Raw genomic sequence first — 17,956 nt, forward strand, 5'->3', positions numbered from 1 at the left:
CCCTTTGTCGCGATGGGCTCTGTCGCGACGGAACCACGCGGGGCGTTGCGCAGGCGCGGCGGGAAGAACGCAGGGCGCATGCGCCCCCGCCGTCCACTTCCGCCTTCCGGTGCGGGCCGCGTGCGGGGGCTTCCCGCCCCCCCCCGGCCCGGCCCAACGGTCGCCGGCGGGGCTGAGGGAGCGAGCGGGGACCGACCCGGGGACGGACCGGGCACCGCGGGGACACCCCGCGGGGATCGGGGGCCCCGCCAGCCTCCCCGGCCAGCCCCGCCGCGGAGTGGGGGGGGGGGACCGCGGGAAAGTGCCGTCGCGTCGGTGTCGCTCCCGGAGTCGGCGCAGCGGGTATGAGACACGCGGGGTTCTGTCACGTTTTTACTCTCCGGCGCTGTTTTGATGGTTTATTTATATTTTTAGTTAATTTATTCCGCGCGGTTGGTGCGTTTTTCTCCCTGAAGAAGCGGGGGGCGGGCACAGCTCTGCGCAGTGGTGCCTGAGGGGAAACGGCGGCTTGGTCCTGTCGGAGCTGCAGGCGCAGCCTGAGGAGTGCCCGAACTTAGACCTTTTGCTCGTTAAAACCGCCTTCAGGAGTTAAATAACAGTTTTTCATGGTATTTAGCTTTATTGACAAGGGGTTTTTGCAGGTGGGAGGCAAAGCGAGATGGGTCACTGGTACTTTCCAGTCTGTGCATGGTCCTGAAACGAAGAAATAACAGCAGAGTTAATTATACTTGGCAGTATAATTAATTAATTCTTTTATAATTAATTCGTTCTTTATTTTGTTCAGCGCTGGGGATCATCTTCTATAAGTGCTCCAAAGACTGGATGCTCTTGCGTTGCTTTTATTCACATAACGATTACAGATGCATTACAACTTTTGTAAATTTTTACACGCGATGCATCTATGCTAAGAAGTAATTGATAGCGTTAGTTATCGTTGTTTAGTTTCTTACTTATAACGCTTCTGTTAATTACTAGTTAAATATAAGCTAAGCATTCTACTTCTAAACAATGCTTTACTTCATCTTCTGTCTCCCTCTTGTCATACAGAAGGATCTAAAACTTGAAAAATATCCCCTGGTTTTACAGGTGGTCAAAAAGAATTTATCATGTCAATTGGTTAATGATGGGTACGCCTTTTGTCACTTAATCACAGTGTACGTTAATTTAGCAGCTTCTCTTCAGTATGCGCTCTCTGGAAAAGCATTTGTTTATTAACATGACTAGTCTCGTAATTAAACAGTAAATTGACGCTATAATACCTTGCGTATCTCACCATCCAACTATACTTTCACAAAACGTGCCCTCCCCCAGCAGGGGATGCGTCAGGCTTTGGGATTTTTGTTTTCCAAGGGGTTTTGCTGCCGCGTCTCGGGGTGAAGATGGACTCTCTGGAGCACATGCTGACGGACCCGCTGGAGCTGGGACCCTGCGAGGACGGGCACGGCGGGCGCATCATGGAGGACTGCATGCTGGGGACCGCCCGGGTCAGCCTGCCCGAGGACCTGCTGGAGGACGTGAGCAGCGCCAAAACGCTTTATTTTTTCCCATCCTTGATGAACAGTGTGTTTAACTCCTTTTGCCGAGCTTTCAGAGCAAACTGAAAAGAGAGGAAACCTTTCTGACTGTCTTAAAAAAGGTTTCCAAAGGGCTTTGATTAATCCCAAGACGACATCTTGTAAAACCATTATTATGTTACTGTTCTGGATAACAATCTCTCTTATTTCAAAACTGCCTTTAAGAAAGTCTTATTTGTTGTAAGTTTTGAATTTATTTTCTTATTGCTAATAGTATCGTTGATTTTCTCACCTTTCCTTTATTATTACCTTTCTGGCTGTCTTAAAAGTTTTCAAAAGGGCTTTGATTAATCTCAAGAAAACATCTTATAAAACCATTATTATGTTCTTTTTCTAGATAACAACCTCTCTTGTTTTAAAACTGCCTTTAAGAAAGTCTTGTTCATTAAGAGTTTTGAATTTATTTTCTTATTGCTAATAGTATCATTAATTTCTTCACCTTTTCTCTATTATTTCCCGCATTGGGCGTGAAACAGTCTCTTGCGTTATTTGAAAAGCCATAAAGGCTACAAAATCGTCAAGGGCACATTTTCCTCACTATCGTTTTTTTGCTTTCTTTAGCCCGACATCTTCTTTGAAGTTGTCAGCTTGTCTACGTGGCAGGAGGTGCTGACAGACGCGCAGCGAGACCACCTGAAGAAATTCCTGCCCCACTTTCCTGAAAACAACCGAGAGCATCAGAACAAAGTCATCTCTGCCTTTTTCGGCGGTGAAAACTTCCGTTTCGGCAATCCGCTGCACATCGCCCAGAAACTCTTCCGGGGTCAGTGAGTGTAATGGACTGTATTTTCTGGGTTAAGTTCTTGACTAGAGGTTGATGAAAACTCAAGTGTTTTTTACCTCTTTCTTACAGATGGCCACTTTAATCCTGAAGTCGTGAAATACCGGCAGCTCTGTTTAAAGTCCCAGTACAAGCGGTACCTGAGCTCTCAGCAGCAATATTTCTACCGGCTGCTCAAGCAGATCCTCGCTTCCCGCAACGTGAGTGCCTTCAGGGTGCGATCCTCGCTTTCTTGTGCTCTGTAATGAATCGGTTGTCTTGATATTTGTGCGTTCACAGTTCTCAGAGGCATTTTCCTTTAATGAATGCTGCTTTTCTGATTTTCAGGTGGCCCCTATGATATGAGAACACTGGAAACATTGTTATGTTTGCATATCTTGGGTTTTGAAACTGTCATAGTTCTTGCTTGTGTTTAGTGTCTTTTTCTATGCCTGCCTTGTCCCCTGCTTCCCACATTTGCCCCTTTACACCTTACTGTCCTATTAACAAGTCATTCTGCCTTTGTTTTCTACCATTTCTGTCATTCTGAAACAAGTAAGGTGGCTGAATTTGTAGTTGTATGAATTCCTCAGCTTCACTGGGGTCTGTTATAGAATAGATATAAAACTCTGATTTTGTTGCCTGTCAATCCCCGATGAAAACGTCTTCTATGGATACTGTTGTCAGCTAATCGCTGCCAACTGAAATATCTTCCTTGTAGATACTTACTTATCATTTCGTAACATTTAGACATTGGAACACAGGATGTATGGATGAAGATGAAAGTTCGTTTTTATAAAACGCCCCACAGTGATATGGGAAAAAAATACAGAAGCCTGTAGGAAGTTACTTCCTCTTTAGCCGTAAGGGATAAACCTATCATATAAAGAGCTGACGTACTTATTGCACCAACTCCAGACATTAAACTTGCTGAAAGTGAGTTGAGCTCCTCTGTTCAAGTTTATAACACTGTAGCTGAGATCGCTAATGTGACCTGTATCTCATCCTCCAGTACTTGCTGGATTTAGCCAGGAAAGGAGGCCCCGATGCAACTCTGAGGAGAAGGCACATCCCACCCACATATGACACAGAAGAACGAGACAGACGGACACATCGGCGCTACTTGAAGATTCTGAGGGAAGTGAAAGAGGAGTGTGGAGATACCACCTTGTCTTCTGATGAAGAAGGTAATGACCTGGACTGAAGATTTTTGAGGTGTGAATGGAAAAAGACAGATTTTTGATGTGAGGACAGTGTCTTTGATAGAAGAATGGAAACTGGGCTCCAGCTTTTTTAGCTGTGATCTAATGAACACGGAGGAATAGAATTTCTTTCTTTCTTTATTTTAGATCTTAGCTCCTGGCCTCCAAGTTCTCCAGGACGTTGTCCGAGTCCACCAATTCCCCTGAGAGTGATCCCCACGTTGTCAACCCTGGACATGAAAACAGCAGGTGAGAACCAGACTAGAGGCCGATATGGTTTTAGGGGTGAGAGTTACTTTGAGACCCCACGAGAAATTAGTTTGAAAATCTGTTGTTTCGTGTGAAATCTTGTAATGCTTCATTTTTGCAGTCTCCAAAACAGTTGACTCTTCTCCCAGTTAATCTTTTTCTCCTTGGAAAGCTAATATTCTAACACAAGCGTCTACAGTTTGTCTAATGCTACTGATTTCTCTATTTTATTTTGCCTTCAGGAGTTGAAGCATTAGTGTAGTCTTGTTCAAAATATTTCCGTGTGTGTGCTGAGGGAATCCCTTCTACAGTTACTCTAATCGATTAAAGTCTGCAGAGATGACCCAAAGACGAAAATATTGAAATAAATAGGTTGATTAAAAGAATTAAAGTCAAATAAGGAAAATTGATTTATTGAAATTTGGAGATTGTTGAAAGTGGGAAGGGATAGAAAGCGTCATTCTAAGAAATCTGTGAAGTAACAATAATGAAAAACTATGTAAATAATCTCTGAATGTTTTTTTGTTGCAGACAAGATAGAACTTGGGGACAGTGATTTGAAGATGATGTTGAGGAAGCACCACGAGAAACGAAAACGTCAACCTGTAAGATGTCAAGAAGTCTGGGGAGTGGGACTGCATTTTATCATTTAGTCTGTTACCTGTAAAGCTCAGGGTATTTCTGAGAGACAAAATGATTGCTACTTTTTTGCATGCAACTCGCAACCTGTATTTAAATGTCAGCATATATATGCAATTCCTGTTTACTCTTATCTGTTTAGAAGGATTTGATAATTCTAGTGTTGTGTTTTGGAGAGACAAAATTTTGGATTTCAGGATTAGAAGACCTCTCAACTTTTATTGCAGTAAATAACTTTATAAGCTGATCCCGGGTACATTTGGAGTATCTCAGTACTTGGTTATCTTCTGTGCCCTTAACACTTTGGTCTTTCTATCCCGTTGTCCTGTGTAGGACCACCCTGATCTGGTGACGACAGATGTGACTCTTGAGGACATCATGACTCGAGTAAACGCTGGCAGGAAAGGTTCCTTAGCAGGTCAGTGGTTTGGACACCGTGTTTGTGCACTGGTGAATATTTGGTATGCTCTGTGTGTGCGAAAAGTGAAGGGGGAAGGTGGTCTTGATAGTTTTTTGTGTCCTTTTGCTGGTCACAGAGCTGGCTAACCACTCTGGGCTTGTGCGTTGTTCCCTTTCAGTCTCTCACAGACAACTCCGCCTTCTGCTGAAGGTGCTTCCAGCTAATCTATGAACATTAATTTCTATCGTTGCTCTGGTTTAAAAAATAAAGCTTTTCTATTAAAACAGAGTGAATTGAGGGGAAAAATAAAGTTTCGTGGAAATGACTGGGAAGATGCAATGAAGTATGAATGAGTGCACACTACATACGCTTCTGAATATATGTTTAAATGTATAGTTTATGACTCTCGTTAAAATGTGGTGGGAAGCTTTCTAATTGTTCTACTTTTTATCGTATCTAAAGCCTTATACGACCTTGCAAACCTCAAGAAAAAAGTGAAGGAAAAGGAAGATAAGAAGAAAAAAAAGCTAAAGGTTATTAAATCCGAGGTGGAAGATTTGGCTGACTCACTTAGCAATGCGGACGGAATCCCAGCGATGTCTCAGGATCCTTCCCCCATCGCTCTGTCATCTGTCAAAGAGGAGTGAGTACTCCAAAGGGCCCTGGGCGCCTTGCACGGATGGAGAGAGCAGCTCAGATTTTTATGGGACTTCTGCAGGTTTTGTGCAGCTTGGGATGTGGGAAATGTGTGGTGTGCATCTTTGTATATGAAGGTGAATATTTCCTCAGGGAACTTACTCTGCTTGTCTACTTTCATTTGAAGACCTCTCGAAGATATGAAGCCATGCCTTGGAATAAATGAGATATCTTCCAGCTTCTTTTTCTTGCTTTTGGAGATCCTGTTTCTGGAAGGACCTGCTACTCTTTCTGTGGTAAGGAACCACCCATTTATCTAGGGAACAGAGGCTCTTACAGCTACGTAATAGTGATTTTTCGCCAGAGCTGTCCTGCTGTAGATTATATTAATATGTAGATTGCATATTAAAGAAATTAAACCCTCTGGGAGTACGTACCACATTCTGGTTTTAACATGTTTCATAAATTAGTCAGTTGAATCTCATATCATTCCATAGCTGTTCTTTAGATCATGGTTAGATGTATTCTGTATATTAAGGGCAGAGATGGTGGGGAAGTTTTTCCCCCTTTTTGGTATCTGTTGTATGAAATATGGTTACTTTAAAAACTCAGGTGATTTTTTTTCTATATATAAAAATCTTTTTTCCCCGGATATGTTTAGCTGTTTTGTTTTCTGTCAAAATGGTCGTAGTTTAAAGTGTGAGATGTTTAACAGAATATTTCTTTTTCCTCTCCAGCTTGAAGATAAAGTTCTAGATTGGCAATCTTCTCCTGCCAGCGCACTAAATAACTGGTTTTCCTTTGCCTCTAACTGGTCTGAACTGGTCTTACCTGCCTTGCAGTACTTGACAGGTGACAGCAGAGGTAAGAATGACTGTTAAAAATACTAACGAAGCTTGTACCTCTGTTCTAATCAGTGCTGGTTTTTATTATAGCTCAAATCAGCTTGAATTCATCACTGCAAAAATTCATTGTGTTGTTGACAGCGTTTCTTATCACTTGCATTTCTTGATCGTGGTAAACTTGTTTTGCATGTCGATGGTAGATAAGATCCAGCTTGATTCCCGAGTATATGAAAACGTGTGTGAAATTGCCTCTAGACAGGCTGTTTCTCCTGTTTAGATCATGCGCTCGAGGCAGGATGTTTGAAACAGGAAGAAATTAGTCTCTTTCTGGTGCGAAGACATTGTGGTTGTCTTCAAAGATAATAAAAAATAAACCAGATGATGCCCTGAGCAATCCACGGAAAACATGAAGTTCACCCAGCTTTGACCTGGGGCTTAAACCAGCTAAACTTCAGACATTCCTTTCAAACTAGATTATTCCGTGGTTCTCATTTGCTTAGTGGGAAGTTTTAAAGGGAGAGACAGTGTAGGTTGTAATGGCTTTTGCAGCGTGGATACTTCATGTTCCCCATATTGCTGGTGAATGCTGTAAATCCTGAATTTGCATCCCATGCACCCAGGAATTGTCACTGTACAGTAACAGTTCCTGGTGCCTCACAGCGTGAACAGGATCTCATCTGACAGCCCGTAGATGAAAAGACTCATTATCCTGTTCTGTTCTTTTCTTGTGCTTGCTCTGTTACTCTGAGATGCTTACTTTCCCTTTGGGAAAACATAAATTTAGAGATGCACTCACATAATCACGTAAAATGCTTTCTCTGTCATGATGAGTCTTAACAGCTTGCATTACAACATTTGGGGGGTTGGACAATTGTATGATGTCTCTCACGTGCACTTTTTTCGTTGTAGATGTTCCTTCCAGCTTCTCGCCTTTTGTGGAATTCAAGGAAAAAACTCAGCAGTGGAAATTGCTTGGTGAGTGTCTTGTGCTCTTGTTTTCTCTGGGACTTTCCTTTTAGCTGAGCAAAGATGTATTTTGGATTTGAGGTTTTCACAAGACATTAGTATCAGCAGCAGACAGAGAATAAGTGAGCAAAGGCACTGGGCTGCAGATCTTTATGTTGCTGACCTAACTGTGTTTATGTCACCCTTCAAATCTGTCTGAACACATTCATATTTTCTACAGACCATGCCTTCCGATTATTTGGACTAATAGTTAATTCTTACAATTATAAATGAGTTAAGCTTCTCTGTGGAGCAAAGTGCTACTATTCTCATTTTTAAAAGCGGGAACCAGAGAGCAAATTGATGCACAATGCGTCCAGGCTCACACTGAGAGAATTACAGCATTCTTGTGTTAATTTAGCTAGTAGGCAGAATTTTCATCCTTAACTATAGCAATCCTAGTGATCATATTTGCAGGCTTAAACTGATAAGAGATTTGGAGTCAGGAAGCTATTTCTCCAGTCCCTTTAACAATGTTTGGTGGAGGTTTCGTAGGCAGAAGCAGAAGCTCAGGGACTTGGTGACTGGGATTACTCTGGAAAGTGGGAACCATCTCCAAATATCAGGTGGCTGTACCTCAAACAGTGTCTTGCCTGCTATGCCAGGAGTTGAAGCACTGTTCTTCACACTGACATAGGGGATTAAGTAGGTTTTAGCACTTCTCTAAGCCTGGATGTGATCAGCTATTGAAATTGGAGCATCTATGAAGTGTGGAAGATGTCTTGTGACCCATGACTGCATAGAGCAGGGAAAGGCGTTGATGGGAAGTACAAGCAACCAGCTTCATAACAAAGGACTTATATTTCCTATTTTTCCTAATTTCTTGGACTAGGTTCTTGCCAAGATCATGAGAAGGAATTGGCAGCACTGTTTCAACTCTGGTTGGAGACCAAAGACCAGACTTTTTTCAAAGTGAGTCAGAAAAAAATCACCTTCTAGCAGCAGAAAACCTGACTGAGTTAAATCCAACACTGACATTTCTCTGTTTTTCCATAGGAAAATGAAGACAGCTCAGATGCCACAACTCCAGTTCCCAGAGTGTAAGTATATAATACTGCAGGACTTATTGATATTATCAAATGCTTTCAGAATTTGTTCAGAAGAATTTGCAGAAAGAGTGAGGTGACCAATCCTTTGGGACGTTCTTTGGGAGTATCGTGAGCTTGTTGTGGCTCAGAACTGATGGTGACCTTTGTTTCAGAAGGACTGACTACGTAGTCCGACCTAGCACTGGAGAGGAGAAACGTGTGTTCCAGGAGCAGGTAAGAAGCGAATCTTAATTTTAAATCCACATGTTGAAACAATTGGCCACCGATACAAGAGAATTTGTATGGGATGACAGTTTTGTACTCAGTGCAAGCTTTGTTAATGTAAAGAATTCATGTATTTCTTCTGCCTTGAAGTAGGTATCTTGGCCTCACATAACAATTTCTAATAGTACAGCCTAGCTGCTTACCGCCAAAACACCTTTATTTCCAATGGCTGTTGGGCAAAATTGATTGAAATCAGTATTACCAACCTTTGTATCTCCTCTGCCATCCCCCAGCCCACAAGGATGACTTGTCTCTATAATATTTTTTGGGTGTGTATGAGTACAAGCAGCAGGTGGCAATAAGTGCACCCATACACTTAGTTATCTTGTCTGCAGTAGCTGCAAGTGTGTATTACAGGTTAAAGACATGCTGACAATTCCTCTCCCTGGATACACATGCTGTATCCATAGTGATATCCATGAATATCCAGGTTCAATTTTGGAAATCTCTTCTGCCAGATTAGAGGGAGAAAAAAGGGTTCGTTGTTGCTGGGGGGGAAGGGGTGTTTGCTGGGCAGAAGGTTTATCTCTGGCACCGCTCTGGTCTGTGCAGCTGCTTAATTAACCTAATGTGTTGCACCTGCACACTTTGGGTAAGTAGCGCTTTCTATTCTGCTTGAAGTAGTTTGCGCTTGTCTTGATCCAAAACTAGTTTATACAGCAGTATTTGAGCCTTTAAATAATAAAAGAAGCCTTTCTCTAGAGAACGATAATTACTGAAATGTAAAATAACTTGACTTTGCTCTATATGTTTCCTGCTAAATTCAGTCCTCTTGTTTCCAAATACAGGAACGTTACCGTTACAGCCAGCCCCACAAAGCTTTCACTTTCCGTATGCATGGCTTTGAGTCAGTTGTTGGTCCCGTGAAAGGGGTGTTTGACAAGGAAACCTCGTTAAATAAAGCCCGAGAGCATTCTCTCCTGCGCTCAGACCGACCAGCGTATGTTACCATCTTGTCCCTTGGTAAGGTGATAGCCAAAAAAAATTTTTTTTAAAAAGAAAAGGGCTCCCCTGACCCTCCAAACAATGATTATTTTAGGAATCTACATTATTAGTGAGCGAGTGGGCACTATGAGAGCAGGGATAAGAGAACAATACCGAAATGTATCTGCTGAATACAAGTACCTAGTTACAGCTGCAAGATTAAGCTCTGATTTTGCGTTTCAGTTCGTGATGCTGCTGCTCGCCTTCCTAATGGAGAAGGAACTCGTGCTGAAATCTGTGAGCTGCTTAAAGATTCACAGTTCCTTGCTCCCGATGTCACGAGTGCTCAAGTAAGTTGGATGTTGTGTCTGATCTTAAATAGCTTCTCCTAAAAATACACTGCACAGTCCTGGGTGGTATTCAGTGGCTAATGCCAAATAATTTTTTATGCTGCTTTGGTTAGCATATGAGAGCTATGTTCTACTCTGGTGAGCAGCTGCAGATCTGCACCGGACTCTGGATGATGAAAAAAACAGCTAGAAAAGCTGCAGAATTAACACTGTGTCATGTATCTGCTCACCTTTTAGACTGAGAAACGGTGAATTATCAGAGCTCTCAGCTTTGAAGGCAAACAGCAGCCTGTGCTGCAACATCTCTCAGTTCTTACTCAAATGAAAATTGCTAGCAGCTTGCTCACGTTTTATGCCAAATAGGATTACTTTTCTATTCATAACCTTTGGCTAGTCCGACCAGGGATATCTTGTAATTCTGTGAATTCTGAACTTTCAGGTTAATACTGTTGTTAGTGGTGCTCTGGATCGATTACATTACGAGAAAGATCCCTGTGTGAAATACGACATTGGACGCAAGTTGTGGATCTACCTGCACCGGGACAGGAGTGAGGAAGAGTTTGGTAAGCCTGGCTTGGTGATATCTTAAGCATTGAAAATTTTTTTACCTCTCTTGAGCTTCTTCAGTCCAACTGGATATTGAACATTAATCTGTCAGTCTTGCTTTTTTCTCTAGTCAGTTTGCTAGTGTTAGCCCATCAGCACTTAAATCCAGTCTTGCAGAGCAGTGTATCAGTTTGAAGTAGTTGTTGGAAAAACAGAATCTCATGTACAAGAACTGCAGCTTATGCACATTCACAGCTTCTTATGTGTCTTATTTTTAGCCTTTTTGGCTAATTTTACGTGATATTTTTCTCTGCACTATGAGATGACTATATGTGTTTGATTTCTTGTCTGAAGATGAACTTACAGTTCTGAATTTGCCTCTTTCTTAAATCATTTTGCTTGTGTTCAGGAGCTCTAACTGTTGATTCGTATTTGCAGAACGGATCCACCAGGCTCAGGCTGCTGCAGCAAAGGCCAAGAAAGCTCTTCAGCAGAAGCCAAAACCTCCAGCTAAAATGGTAAAAGTTTTTTTGCACAGTTGCTTTTGAGATGGGGAAGGAAATACATGCTTAACTTAATCCATAACTTCTGCATCCATAGTGGCTGATGAAAATTGCCACCTAGTTGAGTTACCAGTTCATGATGTTTCCACTGTTGTCTTTGTTGATCTCAGCAGAAAGATAAATGGAATTTGTTTGTGCTACCTGTCTTAGGACTGGTCTTTCAGATCTGGTTTTGAGGTTCATCTGTAGCAGAGTGCTGCTCTCCCCTTGCTGTGCTGAAGCTGTCAGGCTTTGGATGTCTTGGTTTTTGTTATTGTTATTGATATAAAAATATTTATAAAGTGGTTGCTGTTGGCAAATTAACCAAGGTGGAAATCTGCACATTGTGAATGTTTGTCACTGCTGAGATGCACTTTTCCCTGAGAACAAGAGCAGCCAAATGCACCAGCCCATTTGTGGCTGCAGTTGAGGAAGGCAGACAGTCAGTTATCTCTGATTTCAGGATTTAGCACCAGGGCGTCATTCATAACCATACAGAACTCGGATTAAAGTGCTCAGAACTCGGCTTAAAGTGCTCAGAGCGCAGCAGTCAGATCCAGTTTTTGTGAAGACCTTCATGCTTGACGTGGTTTCTTTGCAGAAGTCTAGTAGCAAGGAGAGTTCTGTGAAAGCTCTGCCCAGCAGCACATCAGAGCCCAGCCAGCTGAGCCTCAGTGACTCCAGCATGCCACCAACTCCCGTGACTCCCGTGACACCGACTGCGCCAGCATTACCAGCAACACCGATTTCACCCCCACCGGTGTCTGTGGTCACCAAGAGCATATCAAGCGCTGGATCGGAGCCAGCAAAACCCAGCCAAAGGTACTTCTTCTGTCTCATACATTGCTCATGAATGTTACGGGTTCTTTCTCAGCCATTTTCTGTAACTTTGCTGATCTACTGGCTTTATCTTTTCCGTAGCGTTCTTCTGGTATCCTCCCCTACCATGCCGCAGCTCGGGACGTTGCTTTCCACAGCCCAGAGTTCACAGACGCAGCCGGGGCCGCAGGCGGCTCCTCCACGGGTGGTAAATCACACCACATCCTCAGGCCTGCCGCAGGTCCGGGTGGTCACAGCCCAGTCCAGCCTCCCTGCTGTGTCTCAGCAAGCCCCAGTGGTAACCCAGCAGCAGCAACCTGCGTCAGTGCCTCAAATCCGCGTCCCGGCGACGGCCACGCAGACCAAGGTGCTCCCTCAGGTGAGTTTGCCTGCATGGAAATGATGGAGTTGTTCTGATTTATAATCTGATGACTTCTAGTATTTCAGTATGGTGCACAGGAATTATTTGCTCACTCAGAACATGCAGTAACTGCAGGGCTGGAGCATAGAAATAGTTGTGCATGAATAATATTGTTCAGTGCTCCTTTTTCCTGCCTTATTTCTTATTTATGTGTCACCATTAAATTGTGCGTTGCATTAAAAAGTCTATAGAACTTGCAAGCTGTAAGTCACGGGATAAAAAGAATAAATTCTTAGTCTGTTAGTATTGTGTTAATCTGCTCACAGGCTGCCTCTGTGTGTCTTTCCATAGACTGTGATGACTCTGCCGGTAAAAGCCCAAACCAGTCCGGTGCAGGTGCAAAGACCAGGGAGCTCGGTGATAGGACAGACCGGCATCACGGTGACAGGACTGTCTGCAGCACACAGTCCTGCTGTAAAGCCAGCAACCAGCTCCCCGGGCAGTTCTGCTACAAGCACCTCCTCTACCACGGTCATCCAGAACGTAGCTGGCCAGAATATCATCAAGCAGGTGAGAGAGAGTGGGAGAGACAAGGAACTGGGCTCCACCACCCAGCTGTTATTCTGGTTTTTGTGACAGAAATCATATGCAGATACGAAAAGACAGTGAAAACTGTAGTGAGCTGTAACGTGGTGTGAGCTGTTGACTGGGCAGATTTAGGCAGTTGGTGGTTTGGTCAGCTGCACAGTATTTCGTATTTTATATGGTGTTGGGAATGCCATCTGATACGCAGCCAGAACTATTTTTGGTAGTGTACTGAGTGCTAGCATCGCGCTGCTTCCATTCCCACAGGAACAAACATCCTGTTGGGAAATTTTGCTTTGGTTTTGCCTTGGACTCTCCTGGTTTGATACAGTGGTTTCTCTGATCTCTTCCAGGTGGCTATTACAGGACAACTCGGCATGAAGACCCAGCCTGGAAGCAGCATCCCACTCACGGCAACCAATTTTCGGATCCAAGGAAAGGACGTGTTGCGCCTTCCCCCGTCCTCGATCACCACAGACGCGAAGGGGCAGACTGTGCTGCGGATCACCCCGGACATGATGGCCACCCTGGCCAAATCGCAAGTCACTACCGTCAAACTGACTCAGGACCTCTTCACAGCAGCTGCGGGCAGCAGCACTGCTGGGAAAGGCATCTCTGCAACTTTGCACGTGACATCCAATCCTGTCCAGACTGCTGATTCTCCAGCCAAGACCAGCACGGCCACTTCAGCTTCTTCAAGCCCGGCTGGAAGCACAGTGGTTAAAGTGACTCCGGACCTAAAGACTGCAGAGCCGACGAGCTCCGCTTTTCGACTGATGCCCGCGCTGGGCGTGACCGTGGCCGATCAGAAGAGCAAAGCCATCACTACGGTGGCATCCACGGAGGCCAAGCCGGCTGCTACGATCAGAATCGTGCAGGGGCTGGGGGTGATGCCTCCCAAAGCCGGGCAGACAATTACTGTAGCTACTCACGCGAAGCAAGTCCCGTCTTCCTCAGCAGTGAGCGTGGCTGGCACGGTCCATACCTCGGCTGTCTCCTTGCCCACCGTGAGTGCCACCGTGTCCAAAGCGGTTGCCGTGGCCTCGGGAGCTGTGGGGACTCCCATCACGATAGGCACAGGAGCCACCGCCGTGCGGCAGGTGCCTGTCAGCACCACTGTCGTATCTACGTCCCAGGCAGTAAGTAACGCTCAGCTTTCTCTGGAGGTGCGTTAGAAAGGGAAATGCTGAAATATAGTGATGGTTTATGTCTGAAAGCTCTTTGCAGCCACAAAGGCTCACATTTAATAGAATGTGGGTCTGCAACTAATTTAATGGTGTCGGAATTGTAGCTGAGTAACCAGAAAACACTCAGATACGTCTTCACTTACCTTGCGTTGTGAGCAAATGAAGTAAACTTTGCGTATCTGAAGTCCTACCTTGTGCCTCACACCTCCGAAATGATTTCCTTTGGAATCGTGTCAGAACTAGAAGCTCTTATAACGTATTAACTTTTTTACGGAATTCCTGCTTTAATGCCATTTTAATGCCCAAAGCTGAAGGCACCATAAACTGTGCCGTGAAAGTTGAATAGGCTAATTGACATTAGCACAGCTTTTGAAGGATAAAAATCATGAATGGCTGCAGTGATCCTTCCCAGAGAAACACTGTGGCGCAAAGATGATGTGGCTTTTCATGGCTCAGGCAGCTGTGAAGTGAATTTTAATGAGCCTGAAATGGAGCGCAGATTTCCTCAGCAAACCTGCTGTTGGTTTCTACACCCAGGACTCCTAAAAATCAAACGGAGTGGTTTAATTGCATGTTGGCAGCAGCTTCTCTGCTGAACTCCTCACGTGTTCTTCGACTTCTCCAGGGTAAACTACCAGCACGGATAACGGTGCCTCTGTCGGTGATCAGCCAGCCGGTGAAAGGCAAGAGCGTGGTGACTGCCCCCATCATCAAGGGCAACCTCGGGGCCAAGTGAGTACTTCACGTCTGGAAGTTTTGCTGTAGAAATAGGCTGGGGAAGGTCTGTGTTCGATAGATTCCTGGGGAGCACACAAGCAGAGGGTGGAATAGACTCGGAGTCTGTTAATAGATCCATTAGCTGCAAGAAATGGAATGGAGTCTTTGTTTAGGTGCCCTGAGATGTTCTAGCAAAGACACTGAAGAAAAAAAGTTTTTGCCTTGAAACCAGCTATTAGATTAATTCTGGGTGTTTCAGAAAGAATTAACCAGGTGACATACCTGAAAATATATGTAATCTGAAGGCATCTTCCCATTAAAGAAACTAGGGAAGTGTTAACTGCCTCAGTGAAAATTCCTCTGGTGTTCAGATACTGAAATCTTTTTGTTTATTCTTCCATGAATTCTCGTGGTGTCTCCCTCGGTTAATATTTCCTGGCAGAACACTGCGTGCTCGCCTATTTTCTGCATTCCTTGAGAAGTGTTCAGGTCTGATCAGACTAACCCAGTGATGTGCGTGGTCCAGAATTAGAGGATTTAATTCATGCGATAAAGGAATTCTCTATCATAATGATTGACATAAACCTGTCACTTGTGTATTTGCCAGTTTTCTGGGGAAAAAAAAACACTGCTTAAAATCATTAGTAAATTAGATAGGTAACTTTAATCTCCTAGCAACTGAAGAACAATTTGTGAGTGTGAAGGACCTAGCCTGCTGTTCACTAACCTTTCCACAATTCTCTTTCCGTAGCATCAGTGGATTAGGTAGAAATATCATCCTGACGACAATGCCGGCGGGGACAAAACTCATTGCTGGGAACAAGCCAGTGAGTTTTCTGACTGCACAGCAACTGCAGCAGCTGCAGCAGCAAGGCCAGGCCACACAGGTAACAGCACCTAGAAATAGAATAGTAGTTGCTTTTTTATTACTTAACATCTCCGTGAGGGGTTCCATAAAAAGTTCATGAATGTAAAACCAAAAACCCTGTCATGAAATGTTTCCAACTACTTCAAGACTTGGTGTTTTTCTAGTGCTTTGTGCTTTGGCTTCTGCAGGTCACCATTTGTTGAAGAAATCGCATCACTTGTGTGCATATCTATCTTCCTGTAAATTTAGTGTTCAGTAATTTCAAAGAATTAATCTGCATTGAGGGCTGCTGGTAACAATTCTCTAGAAGCAAAGTGTCCAATGGATCCAGATTCTTCTTCTGAAAACTTGTAAAAGCAGCTGACGTATTTTTTAGTTCTTCCTCCCTAATGTCGAAATCTCTTGCCACCATTTCACATGAACAGTGGACAGAGTGATCTTTTTGTGACAGATTCTGTTCTTGCTGTGTTTTGGTGCTTGGTCTTTTTCATATAACTGAATTTTTTTTGGCAGCAGAGGCAGATAATTTGAAAGCACTTCTGAGTGTGACACAAGTGCGATGTGTCACCAGGTTGTTCTTGCCATGAGTTGAATTTCATTCTTTTCCATTTCCAACAGGTTCGGATTCAAACTGTACCAGCCTCCCATCTCCAACAGGGAACAGTGTCTGGCTCTACTAAAGCAGTTTCCACTGTGGTTGTGACAACAGCTCCATCTCCAAAGCAGACCCAAGATCAACTCTGAACGCTGGTTTGAAAATGGGTTGCTCTCCAAGAACTTCCCGGAGCCCATGGTCATCCCCCACCCAAGCACCCAAGACTATCTAGGCACAGTCCTGGCGGGATTGGACTGGATTCTGTCACGTTGCTTGTCTGGAGTCAGCAGTGTCATGTCTAGGTAGAAATTCCGCAGCAAAAGATGCTGTACCTACAAACCCAAATGTTTCAGCCCACATCTGTAAAGCCAAGTCATTGATCATTTAAGAAATGTCTTCCTTTTCTTTGTTCTCTTCCCATCCGAAGGGCTTTTTGCAATTATCATTGCTGTGTGTTTTGGGTTGTAGACAAAACAGTTGATCTTGGGTCTTCCTTAACGAAGGAAACCTGCTTGGAAGGGGTAATTCAGGTGCTTTTCAAAGCCGTGAAGAAGATGCCTTGTTTTGCTGGAGTCTAGCAGTCATGACTTTTATATAGATGACTTAGGACATGGTGGCTTGGACACCAGAGTTTGTAACATAGCCTGGAAGTAGATCCTAAACACATTCACTGTATTATTTATAGACGTTTTCAATACCTCTCCCCTATCTCTGAGCTCAGAATTCTTCTGAACAGATACCACTTCCACATCAAATTTCTGTCAAAGGCAGGATGGGAGTCAAGACGGTTTTTTGCTGTAAAAAAATCTAATAACCACGGGGAAGAGTGAGAAGTGGAGGAGAGGCGGAAAGTCGTTGTATGAGCAAGGCTGTCAGCAAATGGGAATATTCTGGAAAGGAAAAAGAAAGTGTTCACCAGAAGGATCTTCCTTTAGTTTTCCTCAACAAATAAATCTTTTAATCAGTCAAACAAAGCCTGTAGCTTGTTTTAAAAGTTTGGAATATGTTTTCAAATATACCCAAACTGCATTCTCTTGGACTCAGAAGAAAATATTTTAACCCACGATCCTGGCCTTCAGTTTTGATTTTACCTTTGCAATGTTACCTCTCTGTGTGAATTTGTTTGAATTTTGCACGTACCGGAGATGAATTCATGGCTCTTCTGACATGACCTTGAAGCTTTCTCAGAATGAGATCAGATGACATGTTGGACCAGGAGAAGAATAAAGGGCAGAAAGCCTTACAGATCTCTCTGCCATCTCCTTTCGGTTTTGTACAGCTTGTTTTTGTGCACAATGGTTGTCTAGCTTGTCAAGGGCTAATAGATTGTCCATCTTCTGTGTAAGATGGTTCTTTTCAACCTGGTTTCTCTTGTAGTCTTTTTTTTTTAACATGTAGTTTGCTCTGAGTTATACATTACTGGATGTAATCTATTTCAAGAATAGAGGGTTGGAGGAAATCGGGTATTTCAGGAAAAAGAAACCGCTGGCTGCGAAGTGTTGAATAAGCAGGACTCATCGACAAAGGAGACAGCAGAAAGGATGTGGTTTGGGAGGGAGGTGAGGATGTTCTTAAGTCCTTTTAGTTGTGAAGTTAAAATAAGAAATTAAAGAGACTACAAGGAACTCCCTGGTATAGCTTATGTGAAAGAGCCTTGAAATTCAAAATATAATCAAGACAATCCTGCTGTGTTGGTTCTGTTCATAATTAATAAAGTTCCTCAGTGTCAAAACCTACAATCAAGTGCTGAAAGGTGATTACAGAGTGAAGCCCCTTACATTGCTGTGAATCCTCTTGCTATTAACTACATGAATTTGTCACTGGACACAGTATTAAAAC

General features: G+C 43.6%; 1 protein-coding gene across 2 annotated transcripts; it reads left to right on the plus strand.

The window, feature by feature from the left end:
* The first annotated feature begins 119 nt into the window (after nt 1-119).
* NFRKB (nuclear factor related to kappaB binding protein) lies at nt 120-17,477 on the plus strand. Of its 2 annotated transcripts, none has more exons than XM_065651995.1 (26): nt 120-342; nt 1,351-1,514; nt 2,136-2,337; nt 2,428-2,555; nt 3,347-3,521; nt 3,684-3,785; nt 4,317-4,390; nt 4,758-4,842; nt 5,287-5,467; nt 5,648-5,756; nt 6,198-6,324; nt 7,215-7,280; nt 8,143-8,222; nt 8,307-8,350; nt 8,512-8,572; nt 9,412-9,586; nt 9,791-9,897; nt 10,337-10,460; nt 10,882-10,961; nt 11,587-11,807; nt 11,907-12,183; nt 12,517-12,735; nt 13,104-13,889; nt 14,563-14,669; nt 15,406-15,541; nt 16,141-17,477. In XM_065651995.1, exons 2-26 carry the CDS (start codon nt 1,380-1,382, stop codon nt 16,264-16,266), a joined length of 3,927 nt encoding a protein of 1,308 aa, XP_065508067.1. In that variant the 5' UTR covers nt 120-342; nt 1,351-1,379; the 3' UTR covers nt 16,267-17,477. The 2 variants fall into 2 exon arrangements, with proteins under 2 accessions (XP_065508067.1, XP_065508068.1); XM_065651996.1 differs by having other exon boundaries at nt 8,515-8,572.
* The last annotated feature ends 479 nt before the right edge of the window (nt 17,478-17,956 follow it).

Source organism: Caloenas nicobarica, chromosome 26, assembly GCF_036013445.1.
Source record: "Caloenas nicobarica isolate bCalNic1 chromosome 26, bCalNic1.hap1, whole genome shotgun sequence".
Classification (NCBI taxonomy): Eukaryota; Metazoa; Chordata; class Aves; order Columbiformes; family Columbidae; genus Caloenas; species Caloenas nicobarica.